The sequence below is a fragment of the Musca autumnalis genome, unplaced genomic scaffold, assembly GCF_047663935.1.
Source record: "Musca autumnalis isolate F117 unplaced genomic scaffold, ASM4766393v1 scaffold_2, whole genome shotgun sequence".
In the NCBI taxonomy this organism is placed as follows: domain Eukaryota; kingdom Metazoa; phylum Arthropoda; class Insecta; order Diptera; family Muscidae; genus Musca; species Musca autumnalis.
Window position 1 is genome coordinate 8,015,397 of NW_027411755.1, and position 26,553 is coordinate 8,041,949.

Consider the following 26,553-nt stretch of genomic DNA (forward strand, 5'->3'; position numbering starts at 1 on the left):
AATATCACTGACGTAAATTTTTCTATATAGAAAAATATCACTGCGTAAATTTTTCTATATAGAAAAATATCACTGACGTAAATTTTTCTATATAGAAAAATATCACTGACGTAAATTTTTCTATATAGAAAAATATCACTGACGTCAATTTTTCTATATAGAAAAATATCACTGACGTCAATTTTTCTATATAGAAAAATATCACTGACGTAAATTTTTCTATATAGATAAATATCACTGACGTAAATTTTTCTATATAGAAAAATATCAGTGACGTAAATTTTTCTATATAGAAAAATATCAGTGACGTAAATTTTTCTATATAGAAAAATATCAGTGACGTCAATTTTTCTATATAGAAAAATATCAGTGACGTCAATTTTTCTATATAGAAAAATATCAGTGACGTCAATTTTTCTATATAGAAAAATATCAGTGACGTCAAATTTTTCTATATAGAAAAATATCACTGACGTCAATTTTTCTATATAGAAAAACGTAAATTTTTCTATAGAAAAATTTATTCTATAGAAAAATATCACTGATGACAATTTTTCTATAGAAAAATATCACTGACGTCAATTTTTCTATATAGAAAAATATCACTGACGTCAATTTTTCTATATAGAAAAATATCACTGACGTCAATTTTTCTATACAGAAAAATATCACTGACGTCAATTTTTCTATATAGAAAAATATCACTGACGTCAATTTTTCTATACAGAAAAATATCACTGACGTCAATTTTTCTATATAGAAAAATATCACTGACGTCAATTTTTCTATATAGAAAAATATCACTGACGTCAATTTTTCTATATAGAAAAATATCACTGACGTCAATTTTTCTATATAGAAAAATATCACTGACGTCAATTTTTCTATATAGAAAAATATCACTGACGTCAATTTTTCTATATAGAAAAATATCACTGACGTCAATTTTTCTATATAGAAAAATATCACTGACGTCAATTTTTCTATATAGAAAAATATCACTGACGTCAATTTTTCTATAGAAAAATATCACTGACGTCAATTTTTCTATATAGAAAAATATCACTGACGTCAATTTTTCTATAGAAAAATATCACTGACGTCAATTTTTCTATAGAAAAATATCACTGACGTCAATTTTTCTATAGAAAAATATCACTGACGTCAATTTTTCTATAGAAAAATATCACTGACGTCAATTTTTCTATAGAAAAATATCACTGACGTCAATTTTTCTATAGAAAAATATCACTGACGTCAATTTTTCTATAGAAAAATATCACTGACGTCAATTTTTCTATAGAAAAATATCACTGACGTCAATTTTTCTATAGAAAAATATCACTGACGTCAATTTTTCTATAGAAAAATATCACTGACGTCAATTTTTCTATAGAAAAATATCACTGACGTCAATTTTTCTATAGAAAAATATCACTGACATCAATTTTTCTATAGAAAAATATCACTGACGTCAATTTTTCTATAGAAAAATATCACTGACGTCAATTTTTCTATAGAAAAATATCACTGACGTCAATTTTTCTATAGAAAAATATCACTGACGTCAATTTTTCTATAGAAAAATATCACAGACGTCAATTTTTCTATAGAAAAATATCACTGACGTCAATTTTTCTATAGAAAAATATCACTGACGTCAATTTTTCTATAGAAAAATATCACTGACGTCAATTTTTCTATAGAAAAATATCACTGACGTCAATTTTTCTATAGAAAAATATCACTGACGTCAATTTTTCTATAGAAAAATATCACTGACGTCAATTTTTCTATAGAAAAATATCACTGACGTCAATTTTTCTATAGAAAAATATCACTGACGTCAAACATTCTATAGAAAAATATCACTGACGTCAATTTTTCTATAGAAAAATATCACTGACGTCAATTTTTCTATAGAAAAATATCACTGACGTCAATTTTTGTATAGAAAAATATCACTGACGTCAATTTTTGTATAGAAAAATATCACTGACGTCAATTTTTGTATAGAAAAATATCACTGACGTCAATTTTTGTATAGAAAAATATCACTGATGACAATTTTTATGTAAGTGGTGATAATTATCCTATAAAATATTTGACTTTAAATACCACATTGAGAATTTCTGTGGAAATTACCTCCCATTCACTCTCTCTCACTGAGAAGACCTTCCCTTCCAAACTTGTTGCTCTCAACTCTTAATTAATTTGTAAGGTTTTTGGCTGATAATCTTACCTGTGTATGTGAATAAAACATGGAAAAGTTGCTAACAATTACAGGTACGGGTAGAGCTATTGTCAATACACCAGCCAAAGCACATAGGGCACCCACAAACATGCCAGGATAAGTTTTAGGTGCCACATCACCATAGCCCACGGTAGTCATTGTTACAATGGCCCACCACAAACCTAAAGGGATACTTTTAAATTGATTTTCCGGATTATCCTGCAAATAAACAAAAGAAAAACACAAACACACACATCAGCACACACATTGCAAATATTAACTTAAATACCAAAATTCAACAAAATCTTCAACTACACAGTCTCTAATCCTTTGCAGGATTTATTGTTATTTTTGTAGTTGTTGTTCACATTTGTAAGCATTACCTGAAGCTTTTCCGCATAATATGCCAGACTGGCGAAGAACACAATACCCAAAACCAAGAAAAATACCAACAATGTCAACTCTTTGGCTGAGGCCTTAAATGTGTGTATTAGGATCCTTAAGCCAGGTGAATGGCGGGTCAATTTAAACAGACGCATAATCCGTACGATTGAGAAGGCCTCCCACAGCCCAGTGTATTCGCCCATGCGTTGCATGACATCTGTGTAAAAACTCAACGTGGCCACAAAGTCAATAATGTTGACGGGAGATTTAACAAACTGCCACAAATTTGGAGAAACCTGTCGAAAAGAAGAGGGGCAAGGAAAAGGAAAGAAAAACACACAAACATTAAGTAAAGAATCATCATAAATTCCACCACCCTCTTCTGGCTCAAGCTCCAGTACTTACTATGAAACGTATGATAACCTCAAAGAAGAACCAAACATTGCAGACCAATTCCACATAGAAAAATGCCTCATGTGGTTGCCCGAACGATTGATGCCAACCATGTATGTGGGTATCATCAGGACCATTAAGGTTATTGTTGCTATGGCCATCATCACCATTATCACCAACAACTCCATCTCCCGGCATAGACTGACGACGTGTTCTTTCACTATTGCTACTGCTACGTCGTGCTGTCTTCTCCAGGCTAAAGGTGGCAATGGGTGTTACAAGACCCGCACTAAAATTACCATTACCACCACTGGGGGAGGTGGTGGTATAGTTGATGACCTTGAATGTGGGCTGTAGTAATGTCTGACGTTGGCTATTAAAGGAGGCGGTGGATGCATCTATTGTGGGCGGCGGTGGCGGCGGCTGCAAATTACTTATTGTTGTATGCTGAGGTATGGTCGGTAAGCTAGTTGATATTTGTTGTTGTTGTTGTTGGCTATTGGTGGGTGTAAAATCTACGCGAAAACCCGGATGTGTTTTCAGGCAGAAAGATATCACAGAAACGAATATGAAAAATACAGACATACTGGCAACCACCTGCAAAAAGAAAATTTGAAAATTGTTTCAAAATGTTTGTTGTTGGGTTTGAGTGTGCCAAATACAAAAACAAAGTAATGCAATAAAAGTTTTTAATAAATATTTTGGTTCGGAAGTAATGACTGAAATTACCCTCCCGAAAAAAGTTTTGATTGAGTTTTTAAATCATAAATCTCTTTTAAGATAGATGAAAATTGTTTTGTGGGCATATTGTGAGGTTATGGGTAATTTGTTGAAACTTTTTTGGCTATAATTTGATAAATTTTTATGAAGCTTTTCAGTAAAATAGCAATTCAATGGGAAGTATTTAATGGACGAAGCTTGTTTTCTATAGAAAAATGTCACCAATGACAATTTTTCTATAGAAAAATGTCAAAATGTCACCAATGACAATTTTTCTACAGAAAAATGTCACCAATGACAATTTTTCTATATAAAAATTTAACTAGTTCCAGAAATATCATTAATGACAATTTTTCTACAGAAAAAATATCACTAATTACAACTTACCTATAGAAAAATATCTCCAATGACAACTTTTCCATAGAAAAATATCACTAATAACAATTTTTCTATCAAAAAATATCAATAGTAACAGTTTTTCTGTAGAAAAATATCACGAGTGATAAGCTTTCTATGGGAAAATATCACTAATGGTAATGTTTCTATAGAAAAATATCACTCATGTTAAGTCTACTATAGAAAAATATCACTACTGATAAGTTTTCTATACAAAAATATCACTACATATAACTTTCATATAGAAAAATTACACTAATGATAACTTTTCTATAGAAAAATATCACTAATGATAACATTCCTAAAAAAAAATATCACTAATGATATATTTCTCTACAGAAACAACATCACTAACGATAAGTTGTCTATGAAAAATTACACTAATGATAAGTTTTCTATAAAAAATGCCAGTGACAATTTTTCTATATAAAAATATCACTGATGATTGTTTAATAGAAAAATATCACTGATGATGATAATTAAATACCACGAATGACAATTTGACTATACGAACTTTTCCATACGAAAACTATCACCAGTGATATTTTTCTATACGAAAACTATCACCAGTGATATTTGTCTATACGAAAACTATCACCAGTAATATTTTTCTATACGAAAACTATCACCAGTGATATTTTTCTATATACGAAAACTATCACCAGTGATATTTTTCTATATACGAAAACTATCACCAGTGATATTTTTCTATATACGAAAACTATCACCAGTGATATTTTTCTATATACGAAAACTATCACCAGTGATATTTTTCTATATACGAAAACTATCACCAGTGATATTTTTCTATATACGAAAACTATCACCAGTGATATTTTTCTATATACGAAAACTATCACCAGTGATATTTTTCTATATACGAAAACTATCACCAGTGATATTTTTCTATATACGAAAACTATCACCAGTGATATTTTTCTATATACGAAAACTATCACCAGTGATATTTTTCTATATACGAAAACTATCACCAGTGATATTTTTCTATATACGAAAACTATCACCAGTGATATTTTTCTATATACGAAAACTATCACCAGTGATATTTTTCTATATACGAAAACTATCACCAGTGATATTTTTCTATATACGAAAACTATCACCAGTGATATTTTTCTATATACGAAAACTATCACCAGTGATATTTTTCTATATACGAAAACTATCACCAGTGATATTTTTCTATACGAAAACTATCACCAGTGATATTTTTCTATACGAAAACTATCACCAGTGATATTTTTCTATACGAAAACTATCACCAGTGATATTTTTCTATACGAAAACTATCACCAGTCACATTTTTCTATGCGAAAATTATCACCAATTACATGTTCATCCCAATATAATCACCAGTGATATCAGTTATATATTCCTTATATAATATACAAACGTCCACTCTCTTTATTATTCTCGCTCACCTTTGCTCCCGTCGAACTCGATGGCTCATCAAATAGAGCCCATATTTTTGGTTTAATGCGCTGCCAGCAATTCAAACGGCCCTTATTAATGGAATCTTCAAAACCAAAGAGTCGGGCAACTTGTTCCTCCGAAGGTTTTTCATTATCAATATCTAATTTATCCAATATGGCTAAAGTGTTCTGCAAAGCAAAAATAAAAAACAACAACATGTTGATTAAATATCTTTAGAGAAACAACAAGATAATTTGAATACCAACCTGAGTATCTCTGTGTATACTATAGGTGGACCAGCAACAGGGTTCTACTTGATTTGAATCTAAACCCCAAAACTCTAATTCTTCCTCAAACAAAGGACCACAAACATCGGTAGGATAGTGCAGTTTACCAGTTCTGAAAGAGAAAAGGAAAAATTAAATTTTATTGTGAAAGAGAGTTTCCTCTCTTTCCCTTCCTTCCTCACCTGTAATAATTTAAAATTTGCGTAAAAACTCCCGGATGCCGATCAAAAAAATATTCATTGAGCACTGGATCGTAATTGGCTAAGGCCTCAGTTAAACGTGATAATCGTGTGGCAGGTATTTTCTTTAGCGTTGCTTTATACGTCTCATACCTGTGCGGGTGAGTGATGTTGAACAAGCCACAAAGTCATAAAAAAGAAAAAAAAAGAAGAAAAAGAAAAAAACACAAAATACAAATTATGTACCATCTGCATATTTTATATTTGCCATTAGTCAAAAAGTGTACTGCTAATTCAGCAGAATTTAAGGGAACGGAATGGCAAAACTTCTATGCCTGTGAAATCGACAATATTTAGCATCAAACCAACAACAATGCCACCACCATGTGTAAGCACATGTTCCCTGTTTCTAAGGTGTGTGTGCGTGTGTATATGAGTGTGTATGGGTATAACTTTCTCTATTACGGATACGGATATGATACGAGGAATAAAAAGGGGAAGGGGGGGCAGAGGGCAAACAAATAGAAAATAAACTGCTTGGAAAATGGGAAAAACATCTTTCCGTTGTTTACATAGACATTTTCATTATTTATGAGCGGAAACTTTGGGTCACTATCACGAATGGCACAAAGATATGTGCCGTTGTTGCTGATGATGGCGATGATGACGATGATGAGGACGGAATTGTCGACGATGATGACGATAACGTGTGCACAATACTGTTTGTACTTTATGGCAGGGATGGAAAACTTTACAATATTGTATTATTTTTGTTACAAGATCATCTCCAGGAAAACTTCAATTTAGCTTAGCTGAATAGGGTTTTATACAAGAAATTCAAGAAATTCAGCATAGCTACATTATGTTTGCCTAGAAAAACTTCAATATAGCTTAGCTGAATTGTGTTTTCTAAAGGACAACTTCAATGTAGCTAAGCTGAATTACGTTTTCTATAGGAAAAGTTCAATTTAGTTATGTTTTCCATGGGAAAACTTCAATTCAAGTATGTTTTCTAGGGGAAATTTTCAATTCAGCTTAGCTGAATTATGTTTTATATGGAAAAACTTCAATTCAGCTTAGCTGGATTATGTTTTCTATGGGAACATTTCAATTCAATTATGTTTTCTATGGAAAAACTTCAATTCAAGTTTGTTTTTTATGGGAAAAGTTCAATTCAGCTTAGCGGAATTATGTTTTCTATGGGAAAACTTCATTTCAGCTTAAGTTATGTTTTCTAATGGAAAACTTCAATTCAGCTTGGTTGAATTATGTTTTTTCAATTTTTTTATGTTGTCTATGTGAAAACTTCAATTCAATTATGTTTTCTATAAGAAAACTTCAATTCAGCTTAGCTGATTGTGTTTTCTAAAGGAAAACTTCAATTCAGCTTGGCTGATTTGTGTATTCTATATGAAAACTTCAATTCAGCTTAGCTGAACTGGGTTTTCTATAAGAAAACTTCAATTCAGCTTACCTAAATTGGGCTTTCTATAGGAAAACTTCAATTCAGCTTAGCTGAATTGTGTATTATATAGGAAAACTTCAATTCAGCTTAGCTGAATTGTGTTTTCGTTAGAAAAACTTTAATTAAGCTTGGCTGATTTGTGTATTGTAATGAAAACTTCAATTCAGCTTAGCTGAATGTGGTTTTCTATAGGAATACTTCAATTTAGCTTAGCTGAATTGGGGTTTCTATAGGAAGAAAACATAACTCAGCTAAGCTGAATTTAAGTTTTCCCATATAAAACATAATTCAGCTAAGCTGAATTGAAATTTTCCTGTGGAAAACATACTTGAATTGAAGTTTTTCCATAGAAAACATAATTCAGCTTATGTTTTCTATGGGAAAACTTCAATTCAGCTTAGCTGAGTTATGTTTTCTAATGGAAAACTTCAATTCAGCTTGGCTGAATTATGTTCTCTATGAGAAAACTTCAATTTAGTTATATTTTCTATGGGAAACTTCAAATCAAGTATGTTTTCTACTGGAAAATTTCAATTGAGCTAAGCTTAATTATGCTTTTTATGGGAAAACCTCAGTTCAGCTTAGCTGAATTATGTTATATATGGGAAAATTTCAATTTAATTATGTTTTCTATGTAAAAACTTCAATTCAAGTATGTTTTCTACGGGAAAATTTCAATTCAGCTTAGCTGAATTATGTTTTATATGGGAAAACTTCAATTTAGTTATGTTTTCTATATGAAAACTTGAATTCAGTTATGTTTTCTATGGAAAAACTTCAATTCAACTAAGCTGAATTATGTTTACTATGGGAAAACTCCAATTTAATTATGTTTTCTATGGGAAAGCTTCAATTCGGCTTTGCTGAATTGGGTGTTCTATAGGAAAACTTCAATTCAGCATAGCTGAATGAATGTTTTCGATAGGAAAACTTCAATTCAGCTTAGTTAAATTGTGTTTTTTGCTATAGGAAAACTTCGATTTAGCTAAGCTGAATTGTGTTTTTTATAGGAAAACTTCAATTAAGCTTAGCTGAATTGGCTCTTCTATAAGAAATCATCAATTCAGGATAGCTGAATTGTTTATTCTGAGAGAAAACTTCAATTCAGCTTAGCTGGATTGTGTTTTCGTTAAGAAAACTTCAATTCAGCTTGGCTGAATTATGTTTTCTATGAGAAAACTTCAATTTAGTTATGTTTTCTACGGGAAAACTTCAATTCGGCTTAGCTGAGTTATATTTTCTAATGGAAAACTTCAATTCAGCTTGGCTGAATTATGTTTGCTATGAGAAAACTTCAATTTAGTTATGTTTTCTATGTGAAAACCTCAATTCAAGTATGTTTTCTACGGGAAAACTTCAATTCGGCTTAGCTGAATTGGGTTTTCTATAGGAAAACTTCAATTCGGCTTAGCTGAATTGAGCTTTCTATAGGAAAACTTGAATTCAGCTTAGTTGAATTGTGTATTCTAATGGAAAACTTCAATTCAGCTTGGCTGAATTATGTTTTCTATGAGAAAACTTCAATTAAGTTATGTTTTCTATGGGAAAACTTCAATTCAAGTATGTTTTCTACTGGAAAACTTCAATTCGGCTTAGCTGAATTGGGTTTTCTATAGGAAAACTTCAATTCGGCTTAGCTGAATTGGGTTTTCTATAGGAAAACTTCAATTCGGCTTAGCTGAATTGGGTTTTCTATAGGAAAACTTCAATTCGGCTTAGCTGAATTGAGCTTTCTGTAGGAAAACTTGAATTCAGCTTAGCTGAATTGTGTATTCTAAAGGAAAACTTCAATTCAGCTCAGCTGAATTAGGTTTTCTATAGGAATATTTCAATTCGGCTTAGCTGTATTGGGCTTTCTATAGGAAAACTTCAATTCAGCTTAGCTGAGTTATGTTTAATATGGGAAAACTTCAATTCAGCTTGGCTGAATTATGTTTTCTATGAGAAAACTTCAATTTAGTTATGTTTTCTATGGGAAAACTTCAATTCAAGTATGTTTTCTACTGGAAAACTTCAATTCGGCTTAGCTGAATTGGGTTTTCTATAGGAAAACTTCAATTCGGCTTAGCTGAATTGGGTTTTCTATAGGAAAACTTCAATTCGGCTTAGCTGAATTGAGCTTTCTATAGGAAAACTTGAATTCAACTTAGCTGAATTGTGTATTCTAAAGTAAAACTTCAATTCAGCTCAGCTGAATTAGGTTTTCTATAGGAATATTTCAATTCGGCTTAGCTGTATTGGGCTTTCTATAGGAAAACTTCAATTCAGCTTAGCTGAGTTATGTTTTATATGGGAAAACTTCAATTCAGCTTAGCTGAATTGTGTTTTCTATAGGAAAACTTCAATCCAGTTTAGCTGAATTGTGTTTTCTATTTCAGCTTGGCTGATTTGTGTATTCTATATGAAAACTTAAATTAAGCTTGGCTGAATTATGTTTTCTATATGAAAACTTAAATTCAGCTTAGCTGAATTATGTTTTCTATATGAAAACTTCATTCAGCTATGTTTTCTATATGAAAACTTCAATTCAGCTTAGCTGAATTGGGTTTTCTATAGGAAAACTTCAATTCAGCTTAGCTAAATTGTGTATTCTACGGGAAAACTTCAATTCCTCTACTCAAGAATACAAATAGCTATTCAGTTTTCCCATCCCTGATCTGTCACAAAACACACACACACATACATTTAAAATGTATGTATGTAGTTGGTCACACAAAACACATAAAAAACCTCACACACACACACAAAAGCACATCCATCCCATACATACCTACACTGTAAACAAAATTAAGTTTATTTAAATAATTTTCGCACGTTTACATTTTTTGCCACAAAAAGAAGAAAGAGCAGCAGACAGAACAAGAAGTGAAGACATGTTTTTGCAGCTGGACAAGACCAAGTTGATTCCTAATTGGAATAATATTTTGCTATAAATAAAAAATACTTCTCGTAATGCTTTCAAGGATGCTGTTGAGTGAACACGTTGTCAGAAACATCTATAAATATACACATCTCTCTTAAGCAACGACAACAACAACACCAGCCCCACCACCCTCACCATACAACAAGAGTAATAAAGTGAAATAACAATTCGTCGTTGTTGTTATTGTTTTTGATAGCTTGAGGCACTTTAATGCACAAAATTCTTAAATAAAATTTATGAATTCTTAAATTGAATTATGACCAACCAACAGAGTCCAATGAAAAATAATGAAATGAGAATGAACAAAAAAAAAACACTGCCAAGCAACCACAAATAAAGAAATGCAAAAAATGCCAGCAGCAAAACTTCGTTGATGCAAATAAAAATATTCTATATAGAAAATTTTCTAAGCGAAATATGACACACACAACTTTGAAATGGTAAAATATGTAAATAATAAAATTTTCCCCGAAACTGTATAAATTTTTAATTTATTTATTTTGTTATGACTGCGATGATGATATCAACAACACCAACAATAATAACACAATTTTGTGAATATTTTTAAAAATGGCGCAAATTTGTTTACACTGCACACAGAAAATGATTTGGTTTAAGGGTTGCTTTTAACAATGCTTGAATTTCAAATATGTTGTAGTTATTGTTGTTTTTGGTATTGTTTATCATAATTTGTTTATGGCCTGGAGACTTAGTGACCGTTTCGCTTAATGATGCATATCAAAATACCTTCTCTCTATCTCTTTCGCTCACATATACATATATATAAATTTATTTAGCATGAAAGCATAAAATATCCTAAAATATTCAAAAGTATGTACAAAGCTAGAAATTTGATTGAGAAAATCTAATGACGGCCCCATTGAAAACAATGAAAACAGTACAAAATGCTGTTATTGTGTTGTCTATACCTAGAAGAAATCGCCAGTTGTTCGAAAGCAAAATAATCCTCAAGACCATAAATTTAAGTAAATTACTCTTCAGGGATTTTGCAAAGGTTTTGTTAAATTAGTTAAGGCAGCGAAGTGTAAGGTTATGTTGAACCTCACACTTGTTTCAGGATGAGAGCTGGAGTAATTTATTTTGAAATACTAGATACTGAAATCGAATTAAAAATTAGAAGGGGACATTTACAAGCAAGCTACGGCAGCGAGTTGGTCGACATGTACAAAATGGTGGGCAGATATTTGCACGTACGTCAATCTATGTAAAATGGAAGAAAGAGGCAATAACATCAATCGGAACGTTTTTAAGCCAAAATAAGACAGCGAGTCGAGCTACAGTCAAACATCTCTATAGCAAACGTCTTTATAACGAAATGTTGTAGAAAAAAAAGATATGAAATCTCACACAAAATAGTCTTCTTATAGCGAGTTTTTATACCTTCAGCATTTGCGCTAACGAGGGTGTATATACACTTGGTTTTAGACCCCCCAAGTATATTTGGACGAAATCCGGTTCAGGCAATTTAGAGTCGATTTAGCCACATCCGCTCGTTTTTCTATCTGCCTGGTTCTTCTCGAATTGAAGAACCAATTTGGTACAATATTTGGCTTTCACAATATTTTGTCCAAACTTAGTTTAAATTCGAAGATGAGCCGTATCGGTCCACTTCTTCAGGTACCTCCCCCACAAAAGTTCGAAAATGTTCGGAAAAATTGTGCGCACGATAACTCTTAAACGGAGTAACCAATTTACTTAGACATAGATGAGGTTCCAATATGGGTTATATCGGTCCACTCCTTCGAGTACCTCCCACACAAAATTTCGGAAAAGTGCAGTTTAGGATCTCCTCGCGAATCGCTTTGATTCTTTTTGCAGGAACTTGCATTCACTGCCCCCATTACGACGGTACAAGTTCTTTCAGGGGCATGGAAGATACCAAGGAACGGTCCTGACCGGCTTTAACATGGCAAAGCCCAGGATTTATCTTGGTCCCTCTTTCATCACAAGTGGACACTGACCTCCCCGTGGTGTGACCTGGGGAACTGCCTTTAACACCCGTTAAAGGTAGTGAGCTATCATGTCCCGCCGCATTCACCCATAAGAACGTGAAGTGAATGAAAGACTCGCTGCAATTCGATTAAAAGCAAAATTCTTCAACATCAGCTGTATTTGCGCTCATGCTCCCACTGAAGACAAGGACGAACAGACCAAAGATATATTTTACGAACGCTTAGAAGAAATTTATGACCGTTGCCCTGCCAATGACATTAAAATTATACTAGGCGATTTTAATGCCAAAATTGGAAAGGAGAATATCTTTGGCCCAACAGTCGGGAAATTCAGTCTCCACAGTGAAACATCTGACAATGGTATGAGGCTGATAGGCTTTCCAGCTGCAAGAAACATGGTAGTTAGCAGTACCAGATTTAAGCATCTCGACATTCATAAGGGCACCTGGCTGTCGCCAGATTAAAGAACAAGAAATCAAATTGATCAAGTTGTGATAGGTGCAAGACATGCATCAAGCGTGTTGGATGTACGATCGTTCCAAGGTACAAACATAGACTCGGACCACTACCTTGTTGCAGCAAAGTTACGCACCAGGTTAAACGTAGCAAACTAAGTACGAACAGACACAACACGAAAGTTAGACATCGGTAAGCTGCAATCACAACAGATAGCCACAGCCTATTCCACTCAACTGGCCCAACTGCTTAATCAAAGCACTCCTCATCCCGATAACGTATCAGGACAATGACAAAACATTGCCCACTCCATGCAAACAGACGCAAAATCAGTACTTGGATACCAGAGACCTCCACAAAGAAATTCATGGTATGACCAGGAGTGTCGTGCTGCTACCGAAGAGAAAAATACGGCATATAGAGCTACTTTACAATCAATAGCAACGCGTAGCGCACGAGAGAGATATCGGGAGAAAAGGAGAGAAGAAAAACGTCTTTTCCGCAAGAAAAAGAGAGAAATGGGAAAGCGGGAGTGTGAAAAAATCGAGATGTACAGGAGACAGAATGAAGTCCGAAAATTCTACCAAAGAGTGAAACATCAAACTGATGGCTTTGGAACTGGCACATCCTCCTGTAGAGACCAGCAGGGTAATCTGGTAACTGATACAGATAGCGTGCTCAGGATATGGAAAGAGCATTTTCCAAACTGTTGGTATCCAATAGTAGCGAAGTCGACGAAGATACCACAGATCCAATCGCAGAAGATGGTATTGAATGTATACCACCCGGCCAAGATTAGGCAAAGACAGCAATAAACCGGCTGAAGAATAATAAGGCAGCAGGAGCTGATGGCCTACCAGCAGAGCTGTTTAAAACCGGAGGCGACACGCTGATAAGGTGTATGCATCAGCTAGTTAGCTCCATCTGGCAGAAAGAACGCGTACCCGAGTGGAACCTGAGCATCCTGTGTCCCGTCCATAAGAAAGGAGATAAGACTTTATGCTCCAACTATAGGGGCATAAGTCTTCTTCCTATCGCCTACAAGATAGTGTCAGGGATATTGTGCGAACGACTAAAGCCAATGGTCAACGAAATAATTGGACCATACCAATGTGGCTTTAGACCTGGCAAGTCCACCATTGACCAGATATTTACCCTGCGGCTAATCCTGGAGAAGACCCAAGAGATGCAGATCGAAACCTACCACATTTTTGTCGATTATAAAGCAGCCTTCGACCGCCCGCTACGATCAAAGGTATTCCAAGCCATGTCTGAATTTGGCATCCCCGCAAAGTTCATTCGGCTTTATAAAATGACTCTAACTGACATAAGATCTTCAGTTAAAATAGGAAAGAACCTCTCCGAAGAGTTTTGTACCAAAAGAGGTTTCAGGCAAGGAGACAGCCTTTCGTGTGATCTTTTCAACGTCCTGCTAGAAAAGGTTATACGAGAGGCAAACATCAAAAGAAATGGCACAATCTACACCAATAGCCACATGTTACTTGCTTATGCTGATGATATAGACATCATGGGACGATCAGCAAAAGAAGTAACCGATACCTTTATGAAGGCCGAAGGAGAATCTGCTAAAGTGGGTCTGGCGGTAAACGGCGAAAAGACCAAGTTGATGGTGTCGACGCGCAATGCGTCCATTGAGATCGGACAAACTGTTGAAGTTGGTTTCTTTAATTTTGAGGTAGTAAAAGACTTCGTATACCTCGGCACCGCCGTAAACACAATAAACAACATCAGTTGCGAAATAAAAATAAGAATTATATTGGCTAACAGACGCTACTTTGCCTTAAGTAAGCAGTTTAAGAACAAAGCCACAACTCGTCAAACAAAAATAACGCTTTACAAAACACTGATACTACCCGTGCTGATGGATACTTGCGCAAGTAGATAAGGCAGTGCTTGGAGTGTTTGAGAGAAAAAATCTACGAATGATCTATGAACCACGAACTGTATCTGCTATACAAAGACATGAATATAGTTAAACGTATCGAGATGCAGCGATTGCGTTGGCTAGGCTATATAATAAGAATGAGCGATGACGAACCCGCTAAAAAGGCGTATAAATTCGAGCCACATCGCGGTACATGCAGAATTGGCAGGCCAAAGAATAGATGGCGCAAACAAGTGTATGAAGAGATGGCAAGGCGCGATATTCCAAAAAGCGAAGCACGAAACAGAGAGAATTGGAGATCTTTTCTAAGTACGGTCTATGGAACAAATGTTCTGTAATGGGCCAGCTACTCGTAAGTATAAGTAATTCCATACTTCCTAAGAAAATAGTCTGAAAGCTGTAAAAAGCACTACGGCACCATGTGCAGTGCCTGGAGCTAGTCCAAAAGTTATACAATGACCCACTGGAATGACTAGTGGACGCGATATCTATGGAAAAGATATGACTTCCAAAATAAGATCCACTTCCATAATGGATTATGTCGGTCCATTCCTTCTAGTACCTCCTGTAGAAAAAATCCTCAGGATCTGAGTTTGTTTTTTTTCTATAGAAAAAAATTCTCAGGAACTGAGTTTGGGTTTTTTTTCTATAGAAAAAAATTCCTCAGGAACTGCGGTTGGTTTTTTCTATGAAAACAAGTAAAAAAGTATCAGCCCGCTTTGCCGACAGAGATGTACCCTCAGCCTGTGTATATTGAAACAATTATTTCCCAAAAAACGTATGTATTTAGGGGATTCTAAAAATTTTAGGAATTTGAACCGACATAAATGTTCATTAGGATTAGAGATCAAAAGTTTTGCGGAGGAGATACTAAAAGGAATGATTCTACATTGCCCGTTATGAAAGTTGATCTCCAGCCACTACATATGGTGCCATAGGGGGTTTTTACACGCTTCGGGATGTTTGCCATCGTAATTGAGGCAGCGAATGTAGGTTGCTTCAACAAAAATCAAAGTGATTCGATATCAGGTCTTAAAGTGAACTTATCCGAAATTTTGTGTGGCAGTTACCCGAAGGAGTGCACAAATATAGTCCATATTCGAACCTGATCTATATCTGGTAGAAATATTAGGATATGTAAAGTATGGAAAAAGTCGGCCACTCCCTTCAAGAGTTACCGTGCGCACAATTTTTCCGAACATTTGTGAACTTTTGGGGGGGGAGGTACCTTAAGTAGTGGACCGATGAGGCTTATCTTCGAACTTAAACTATGTTTGGACAAAATATTACTAAGGCCAAATAATGTTGGACCGGTTCGGCAGATCCGTTCGAGAGTTATCTTGCGCTCCAACCACCTCACGCGGTTTTTTTGCAACTTTCATGCTATTTTCTCAGGAAGTGTGGACTTCCCCCTAATAAAACTTGTACCGTCGTATGGGGGGCAGTGAATACAAGTTGCTAAAACAAAAATCAAAGCGATTCGACAGATGGCCCTAAACTGAACTTTTCCGAAATTTTGTGTGGGAGGTGCCCGAAGGAGTGGACCGATTGAGCCCATATTGAAACCTTATCTAAGTCTGGTACACATTTTAGGATGTGCAAAGTAAGGACCAAATCGGTTACTCCCTTCAAGAGTTATCGTGCGCACACATTTTCCGAACATTTTCGAACTTTTGTGTGGGAGGTACTGGAAGGAGTGGACCGATATGGCTTATCTTCGAACATAAACTAAGTTTGCACAAAATATCACGAATGCCACATTTTGGACCGAGTCGGCAGATCTGTTCGAGAGTTATCGTGCGCTCCAGCCAGACAGACGGACGGACATGGCTAAATCAACTCCAAATTGTCTGAAACACATTTCGTCCAAACATACTTGCGGTCTAAGACCATTGTTTCGATGAGGTACATTTTGCCCGTATGAAAGTGTATATACCCTCGTTAGCATAAATGCTGAGGGTATAAAAATCGTCAGGAGCTGAGGATTGTTTTTTTTTTCTATAGAAAAAATATCCGAAATGTCGAAAAAGTCGGTAATGCTTTCCATTTTTCAATTTTTTGTAATCACGTCACAGGTAGCAATTTTAATCGGATAATCACGAAATTTTTGGGGTTGATGGGGGTCCCACAGGGGAATAAGCCTTTTGTTGATGCTCGTATACTATTCAGGGGTCGAAATGTGTAAACTACTTATGTGGAGAAAATTCAAAGTTTTATTCATATGCGGGTATTCCAAATGGAAAGCTCGTCAATGGGAGAAAAAAGTTCTCCTTTACATTGGTGCCAAATAGGTTGGCGAAAGTGGTCAAATGAGGGAGATAACACAATAGTTTGTAAACAAGGCGCACCATGCATGACATTGTCTCAATTTCATCTTCTATATATCACAAAAATGGTAAAACCTGGAAAAAAGTCATAAAAGTCAAACTTGTAGGGAATTTTTACAGCTACAACAATTCCTCCAATTTCCCATTTCGACAGGACTTGCGCTTTCCAAGCAAAATTGTGAAAACCTAAAAAAACCCTAAAAATGTAAAATTTTATCGTGATTTGTTCAAAAATAGTTCCGGCGATTTTTTCGATTTTCCCATCTATGGAGATTGTAGTTTCAGAATTCGCAAAAACTTCCCAGGTGTAAGCACCTTCCATTTAAAGCTGGTTCAGGCGTGTTCCTGAAAACTATTTGCAATTTAAATTTTATTCATTATTCGTGGAACTTTTAAGCATTTGGAATTTAAGAAAAATATTTCCTAATAAAAATTACAGTTAAATTGCATCTCAATTGTATATTCCTTTAAATTCCCTCCGTTACCACTTTACTTCTTTACCACCATTAACAAATCACTTTGCTACAAAAAAACCCCGCTACATAAATTCAATACAATTTAATATAAACTGTTTTTACATTCATAATTTTTCGTGGCATTGACATTTAATAAACACTTAAAATATTAAGAGAGCGTGTCAGAGAGCAATTTTGTTTGCTTTTTTACTTCACGGAATTCCTGTTGTTGCTATTAAAATTGTCACACAAAACAATTGACATGTCCATTTATCCCAACCAACCATGTTTATTCAATTATGGAAGATAAAAGAATAATGAATGAAAATGTGTATTTTGTATTGAAAAAAAAATATAAACTACATAAAAACCAAATCGGATACAGAATAAAATGTTCATGGCTTTCCAGAATGAAAACAAAAAGGTCGGAAGTGTAAATTTTACAGTGCGGATAACAATTTGAGCTACGCAATGTTAAAAAGGCCATCGAACCTTTTGTCTACAGGGTTAAATCTGGTGTTTCATAGAACATGAAGGAGATAATCAAAATAATAAAACCCTTTATGAATATTGAGGAAATAATTTACTAAATAAAAAATATCCGGTTCAATATCTATTGACTATAGTATTAAATTCTTAAAATAATAGTGTTCGAAGTCACATATTTTCTTATTGTTATTCTTAGCGTTAGTGCTGGTTATTAGGCACATAGTCCTGTAAATGTTCTATAAATGTATTGCGATCTTCAGCTACATATTTGCCTTGCGACCGGACGTTTGCAGACGTTATTTCATTAGTATAACTTCTAAACCACCTGATACAACAGATTTTCTGTACATTAGCCGTTGGATATTTGCAGTAGAATGTCACTTCTATTAGCAGACCTCCTGCAATCGTCACATCTGAACGACTCACTTTACTCAATCATCTCAATCATAGAAATTCAATCTTGTTTAATATCAAAGATTCTACATAATTGCTTTCTCTTGATATGTTGGGTAGCTGGAGAAATCATCACTACAGAAGTCGTTTGATATATTCCTGCTTCTCGAATACCTGAAATATAAACAAATTTCGCTAGATAGACGAGATTTATAAGTGAAGTCATGTGTTTTGTCCCACCAGTTCCAAAGTTCTTGGAGTCGGGAAATGATAACAAGTAACCGGAAGTTATTTAATCACCTGTCACTCAATCTGGCTAAGACTTGGGCCCAGCCCTTAATTTCCTTTCGGTCAGATCATCTCACAATTAGCATTTTTGAATGCCTATCTTAAGAAATCAATATGATTTCTCTTCCTTTCGTCATTACCTCTGTGATTAACAGTTAGCCAGAGTAAAAAATAAAAATAGGTAAAAAAACTTTTTAAGTTAAATGGTTTTATGTTAAACATACATTGCAATGTTTAAGATAAATGTACTAAAAACCAAAAAATAATAAAATAGATACAGTCGTGGGAATTATAAACATATGCATAGACTAGACTAAAATAAACCCGTGGGGCACGTCAATTGTCTACAATCGTTGATTAAAATGTTTGTTTTGTAATGTTACACTATAATTAGGCAGTTGTTCAACCGACAACGATGGACGTGTGATAAGTAGGGCTAGAATGTGGAAACAAGCTAGCAAGCTCGATTATAAGCGAGTTTCAGGGTTTCATAGTGGTGAGCGAGTATACTTTGTCGATTAAAGACAAACTACGAGCAGTGAAACGATTCCTCGCCAGCCAGCAGTGTGAATGTCCAACGATAAACTAGTTGAAACATCTCTTTTATTTACATGGAGTGTATAACTATTGGAATTTCCATAAGCAAGAAAATAGTAAGTAATTTCCTCACCGTCTGCGGGCCAACTGCCTAACGACGAATTAAACGAGTCTTCTATCGCACATTAAGTCGATAATTTGTAGACAATTGACGTGCCCCACGGTTTTATTTTAGTCTAGTCTATGCATATGTTTATAATTCCCACGACTGTATCTATTTTATTATTTTTTGGTTTTTAGTACATTTATCTTAAACATTGCAATGTATGTTTAACATAAAACCATTTAACTTAAAAAGTTTTTTTTACCTATTTATACCCTACACCACAATGTGGAAAGGGTATTATAAGTTTGTTTTGGTAAAAATTCATGTAACACCGCGAAATATTCGTCGGAGACCCCTAATGAGATGTGTGTCCGTCCGTCCGTGTGTCCGTCTTTCCATTATAAATTGTAATCAAACTCCAGGCCGCAATTATGGACCAATCGTCACGAAATTTGGTATGGAGGTCGGTTTCACATCAGAATAGATCGCTATTTTAATTGGTGATGATCGTGAAATATTTAGGGGGTGAAATGGACCAAAAACATAATTTTTATCCGATTTTGTAGATGCTCTGTAGGTCGCAATAATAGTCAGATCGCCTCGAAATTTTAAGTAAGGTAAGATTATATGACGAAGAAGTAGCTTGCAATTGGAGATGGCGATCAGATAATATTTAGAGGGTTAAATGGACTAAAACTTTTGTGTGAAAATTGTGAAAAATTTTAGTATACAGCTTAAATCTTTATTCTGGGAAGAGACATTCCGGGCAAGTAAGCTATACTTGGAAGAGGAACGCTTGACCTTTCTATTGATGTCAATTGTGTTGGTGTACATGATAAGATAACAGAGTTACAGCCTAATATACCCTGTTATTTGTTTGTAGTGTAATGATAAACACACTAGAGGTCGCAATTATAGCCCAATAATCACGAAATTTTGCACGAGGTTGGGAGTTAGGTAGAGGAAGATGCCTATAATTTTGGATGATGATCTTATATTATTTAGCGGGTGAAATGGACCATTACTTTTGTATGAAAAATACAAAAAAAAATATTTTTGGTCTATATTTTATTTCCTGGAGGGCATATACCGGCAAAGTATACTACAAAGAAGAACTACTGATCTTCCCCCTGATGAAAATTGCAATAAAGCGAAACAATTATTTTGTTAGAAATGTTGATATGTGGAAAGCTAATTCCCAAGGGTAAAGGTGTAGGGTATTGCATGGTCGGCCCCGTCCGACTATAGCCTTGGCTTACTTGTTTTATTTTCTAGTTTTTATCTGTTTAATTCATTTAGTGCTTCATTATTGCAAGGTTTCTTGCCCGTTAGTATATTGCAGTCCAACTCCTCCATACGTAGTCCCTGCAAAGATCTTACTCTACTAAGAGCCACGTAGGCTTGACCTTCATCAAACAGTTTCGCACCTAAGTATACGACTGCGTGATCCACAGTGCTGCCCTGCATTTTATGTATTGTAGAAGCCCATAAAGCACGGACAGACACAACACGAAAGTTGGACATCGCCAAGCTGCAAACACAACAGATAGCCACAGCATATTCCACTCAACTGACCCAATTGCTTAATGATAGCGCTTCTCGTCCCGATAACATATCAGCACAATGGCAAAATATTGCCCACTCCATGCAAACAGCCGCAAAATCAGTACTTGGATACCAGAGACCTCCACCAAAGAATCCGTGGTATGACCAGGAGTGCCGTGCTGCTACCGAAGAAAAAAATGCGGCATATAGGGCTACTTTACAATCAGTAGCAACGCGTAGCGCACGAGAGAGGTATCGGGAGAAAAGGAGAGAGGAGAAACGTCTTTTCCGCAGGAAAAAGAGAGAAATGGAAAAGAGGGAGTGTGAACAAATGGAGATGTACAGGAGACAGAACGAAGTTCGAAAATTCTACTAAAGAGTGAAGCATCAAACTGATGGCTTTGGTACAGGCACATCCTCCTGTAGAGATCAACAAGGTAATTTGGTAACTGATACAGATAGTGTGCTCAGGATATGGAAAGAACATTTTTCCAAACTGTTGGTATCCGATAGCAGTGAAGACGGCGAAGATACCACAAATCCAATCCCAGATGATGGTATTGAATGTATACCGCCCAGCCAAGATGAGGTAAGGACAGCAATAAACCGGCTGAAGAATAATAAGGCGGCAGGAGCAGATGGCCTACCAGCCGAGCTGTTCAAAACCGGAGGCGACACGCTGATAAGGTGTATGCATCAGCTAGTTAGCACCATCTGGCAGGAAGAACGCGTACCCGACGATTGAAACGTGAGCATCCTATGTCCAGTCCACAAGAAGGGTGATAAAACTGTGTGCTCCAATTATAGGGGCATAAGTCTGCTCCCTATTGCATATAAGATAGTATCTGGCATATTGTGTGAGAGACTAAAGCCTATGGTCAATGAAATTATTGGACCCTATCAGTGCGGCTTTAGACCTGGCAAATCCACCATTGACCAGATATTTACCTTGAGACAAATCCTGGAAAAGACCCAAGAAATGCAGATCGACACCTTCCATCTTTTCGTCGATTATAAAGCAGCATTCGACAGCCCTATACGTTCAAAGGTGTTCCAAGCCATGTCTGATTTTGGTATTCCTGCAAAGCTCATTCGACTTTGTAGAATGACATTAACTGAGACGAGATCCTCAGTTAAAATTGGAAAGAACCTCTCCGAAGAGTTTACTACCAAAAGAGGTTTCAGACAAGGAGACGGCCTGTCGTGTGATCTATTTAACATCCTACTGGAAAAGGTCATACGAGACGCGAAGGTCAAAAGAAATGGAACGATATACACGAACAGCCACATATTACTGGCTTATGCCGACGACATTGACATCATGGGTCGATCGGAAAAGGAAGTAACTGACACCTTTGCAAAAGTCGAAAGAGAATCTGCTAAAGTTGGTCTGGCAGTAAACGGCGTAAAAACCAAGTTGATGGTATCGACGCGTAATATGTCCATAAACACCGCACCATCTGTGAATGTTGGTACCTATAATTTTGAGGTAGTAAAGGACTTCGTCTACCTCGGCACCGCCATAAACACAACAAATAACATCAGTTGTGAAATACGAAGAAGAATAGTGTTGGCTAACAGATGCTACTTTGGGCTGAGTAAGCAGTTTAGGAATAAAGCCACCTCTCGTCAAACAAAAATAACACTGTACAAAACACTGATACTACCCGTGCTAATGTATGGTTCCGAAGCATGGGTACTTGCTCAAGCAGATAAGGCAGTGCTTTGTGTGTTTGAGAGAAAAATTCTTCGAAAGATCTACGGGTCAATCTGTGTTGACGGCGAATATCGGCGTCGTATGAACATCGAGCTGTATCAACTATACAATGACATCAATATAGTTGAACGAATCGAGATACAACGATTGCGATGGCTAGGCCATGTTATAAGAATGAGTGATGATGAACCCGCTAAAAAGGCGTATAAATACGGGCCGCATGGAGGTTCTCGCAGATCTGGAAGGCCAAAGCTTCGTTGGAGCGAACAAGTGAAACGAGCAGCAAACAGAGAGGATTGGAGATTTTTTCTTAGTTCGGCTTATGGAACAAATGTTCTGTAAAAGGCCAGCTAAGTAAGTAAGTAAGAAGCCCATGAAAGTATTAAAGGCAACACACATCTGTGTGTATCGCTCCCGTTGTTTTGTTAACCTGGCTTCATATTCTTCAGGCGTTTCTGACGTTATCATCTGTGTGTATCGCTCACGTTGCTTGGTTAACCTGGCTTCATATTCTTCAGGCGTTTCTGACGCCGTCATTTGTGTATATCGCTGACGTTGCTTTTTTAACCTGGCCTCATATTGCTCAGGTGTTTTTGACGCTAATTGTTCCCGTCGCACACTGGTCGAAACCACTGATCTAGCGGCGCGAAAGTCAAAAAATCGAACTATAAAATTGCGAAATATTTTCCATTGTATCGATTACAGACACTTTGCAGACAAAGATTTTGTTTTTTCATTGTTGTTGTTGTAAATATTCACTCCATCAAATACAAGAGTTTTTGCTGCATCAGATTTTAAAAAACTGTTGCAATAAAATTAAAAATCATGTTTTTGAAATATTAAATAAATTCGCAATGAAACTGGACAAGATTTATTTTTTTATTAATAGCAGAGGGTGTGATTTAAATTATAAAAATTAGTTTGGGGTCTGGAGGTACTTAGTTATATAGCAATAAATTTTCAAAAAATTCAATTTTTTAGTATTTTTATGGGTTGTACGCGCTTGTTCCATAGAGTGCATCTTGTAAACTTGGCCGAACTTAGGTTCGATTATTTTTTGGGGAATGAAATTGGACTCTCTGGATACGGAATAACCACATTAGGGCTGCAAATATTTGCAAATCTTTTGATGACTGCACTTTTAAAATAAGGGATTTTGCATGAAATTCATAAAATTTTAGCTGTGCATTTGTGTGGGACCTAAATCAAAATATGGACCTATCTTGAGAAATGTTTGCAAGGAGGAATTCTACCCCCGGAAACACTATAATACCATATTATAGCTAAATATGTTATTAAATATGGGATAACAAGTAAAAAATTCAACAAATCGGGGGTACCATAAAGGGGCTACATCGAAACATAAATCCGTGTTGAAAATGTTTTGTAAGAAGATTTTATACGCACTGAGAACACGGAATGCCAGCCAAGTTGGTTTAAAAATGTGGTCACGATATTCAAAATACCTTAAATTGGGAGGTACGGTTACATGGGGGCTATATCAAAACGTGCACCTATGTCCATAAATCCTCAAAATACCGAAAATCTTAAGGTACCGTTATATGGGGGCTATACCCAAACTTCAGCCGATATTGTTCATATTTGGTCCATTATTACCCACAGGTACAAGCTGAGTTTGTGCCAAATTTCAGTGACGTATCTCAATTCGTTTGCATGTTATTAATTTCGCGCCGCTAGATCAGTGCTTTCGACCACCGTGCGCCGTTTCTGTAATCGACTATTTCTATCACCTTCACTTTCTTTAGCTCGTTTTGCTTTATACTTTTCTTTCACTTTTTGAAGCCTTCGTTTACGTTGTGTTGCAGTTTCTGTTTTATTTGTGTTTGTATTTTTTATATTTTTTTACCATTTTGTTCCCACGAGTAATGGACATTTAAACGGTCGGGGGGTCGAGAGGTCCAATAAAGGGGCAAGGCTATGTACAACAAGATGCGCCTGAGTCTTGAGGGGAAAACGCTAACGACATATCATTTTTATCCACCCTAATGCCATACAGTTCTCGGAGCGTTTTAACCTTTCACCTTGTCTTGGGTGGTGTACCGCTAACGACGTATCATTTTTAGCCACCCTAACGCCACACAGTCCTTAACACGATAAAAAATCTTGACTTGGGTGGTGGATTCAGTCTGGATTAATCAGATACCTTAATTATACGCCATTTAGTGGCTACGCCCATCTTAAATATTGAGGTTGTATAGTGCACTGTATTCTTCTTGTCAAGCCCTTTTATTTGATACCCATATTGGTGGGATTGATAAAAAATTGTTATCAGCCATTTGGTAGCGGCGGCCATCTTAGATTTCAATTTTGCATAGTAAATTGTATTCTACTTGTTGAGACCTTTCATTTGATATCCATGTTGATGGGATTGATAAAACCTAAGTTATCCGCCATATTGTAGCGGCCGCCATCTTGGATTTCAATTTTTTATAGTATATTGTATTCTGCTTGTTGAGCCCTTTCATTTGATACCCATATTGATGAGATTGATAAAACCTACGTTATCCGCCATTTTGTAGCGGCGGCCATCTTGAATCTATAATGATAATGAATAAACATAATTGTATTGTCACCAAAATCCAAAGTGAATACAAAATTTCAGATTAATCGGTTGACAGGAAGAGGGTGAAATTTGAATTACTAAATTTGACCCAAGAATAAATAAAACAAACGGGGTGAGCTAAATAAAACCATTTAAAAACAAGTAAAACGTCTTTAAGTTCAGGCGGGCCGAACTATTTATACCCTCGACCATAACATATTCTTGACTAAATTGAATAATTAGTTCCTTCCCTGTCCAAAATGTTAGGTGCAAACATTTTTCGCCCACGGATACCCCAAATGCCTAAATTATCTAATATAATTTAAGAATGTGTTCAATAATGTAGTACCTTTGTATGGGGGCTATATCAAATGTGGACCTATGTTGACAATCTTTGTTGGAAAAATTTTGTGACGGCAGGAAACCTCAAATGTCATATTACCCTCAAAACACCGAAATACAGCATGTGCCGTTCTATGGGAGCTATACCAAAACATGAACGTGTGTTAAACATTTTAGGTTGGGAAGTTTCGTGACTGCAGGGAAATTCAGGGGTCAAATTTCGGGTAGTTCCGCCAAAAACTTAAAAAAATGTCACATTCCTAATAATAACAAAAATCGGGCGGTACCGTTAAATGCTACACCAAAAAATAAACCTATGTCCATAATTTTCGGAATATACGTTTTTTGGTCACTAGGAACACTAAATGTCAAATTATAGCTAATTCTGTCTGAAAATGTCAAAATATTGTATCTGAAACGTGGACTTATGTAGCCCATCATCGAACATAACCAGCCAGCACACAGAGACACATCTCCATTTTTGTGGATGCTAGAGTGATTACAACAGACAGACACGCGTAGATCGACTCAGATTTATACCCTGAACCACGAATATATACTTTATAGGGTAGAAAATGATTATTTCAATGCGTTACAAATGGAAAAACAAACTTAATATACCCTTTATACTATGGTGGAGGGTAAAAAATAAATAAGCTTGAAAAGATTTGCAATTTCTACGATCTCAAGTCGACCAAACCACCAACAACTCTGCTCACTACAGTTTTGTAGATTTTTGTTTGATCTGCACTCGATTGAACGTATCGAATAAAGTACGAAGACCATGATGGACACCTACAGAATACTCCAGTCCACTGAGTGCTACCTATTGCAATGGTAATCTCACACACCTTGCGCAGTAAATGCCCGGATTCGATTCACAGGATAGACAACATCACATTTTCAACGGTGCCAATAATATGCCTCAGTGTAATGTAGGCGACAAAGAAAACCTCTCTCCAACCAAAAAAAAAATCAATCAAAAAAAAAATAATTTCAGCATGAGCCAGGCTGGGATTCGAACCTGGGTCTCCGACAACTG

The 26,553-nt window shown here is 35.7% G+C and overlaps 1 protein-coding gene across 11 annotated transcripts in view; it reads right to left on the bottom strand.

Moving 5' to 3' along the window:
- The window catches only part of Shawl (Shaw-like), a 278,379-nt gene that overhangs the window by 11,821 nt on the left and 240,005 nt on the right, over nt 1–26,553 (bottom strand). For all 11 annotated transcript variants that reach the window (XM_073966843.1, XM_073966837.1, XM_073966836.1 and 8 more), the window contains 6 exons: nt 6,030–6,179; nt 5,827–5,959; nt 5,569–5,748; nt 3,023–3,607; nt 2,617–2,913; nt 2,243–2,452 (listed from right to left, as the gene is read on the bottom strand). In XM_073966843.1, coding sequence (XP_073822944.1) covers nt 2,243–2,452; nt 2,617–2,913; nt 3,023–3,607; nt 5,569–5,748; nt 5,827–5,959; nt 6,030–6,179 — 1,555 coding nt within the window. The remainder of the gene's footprint in view (nt 1–2,242; nt 2,453–2,616; nt 2,914–3,022; nt 3,608–5,568; nt 5,749–5,826; nt 5,960–6,029; nt 6,180–26,553) is intronic.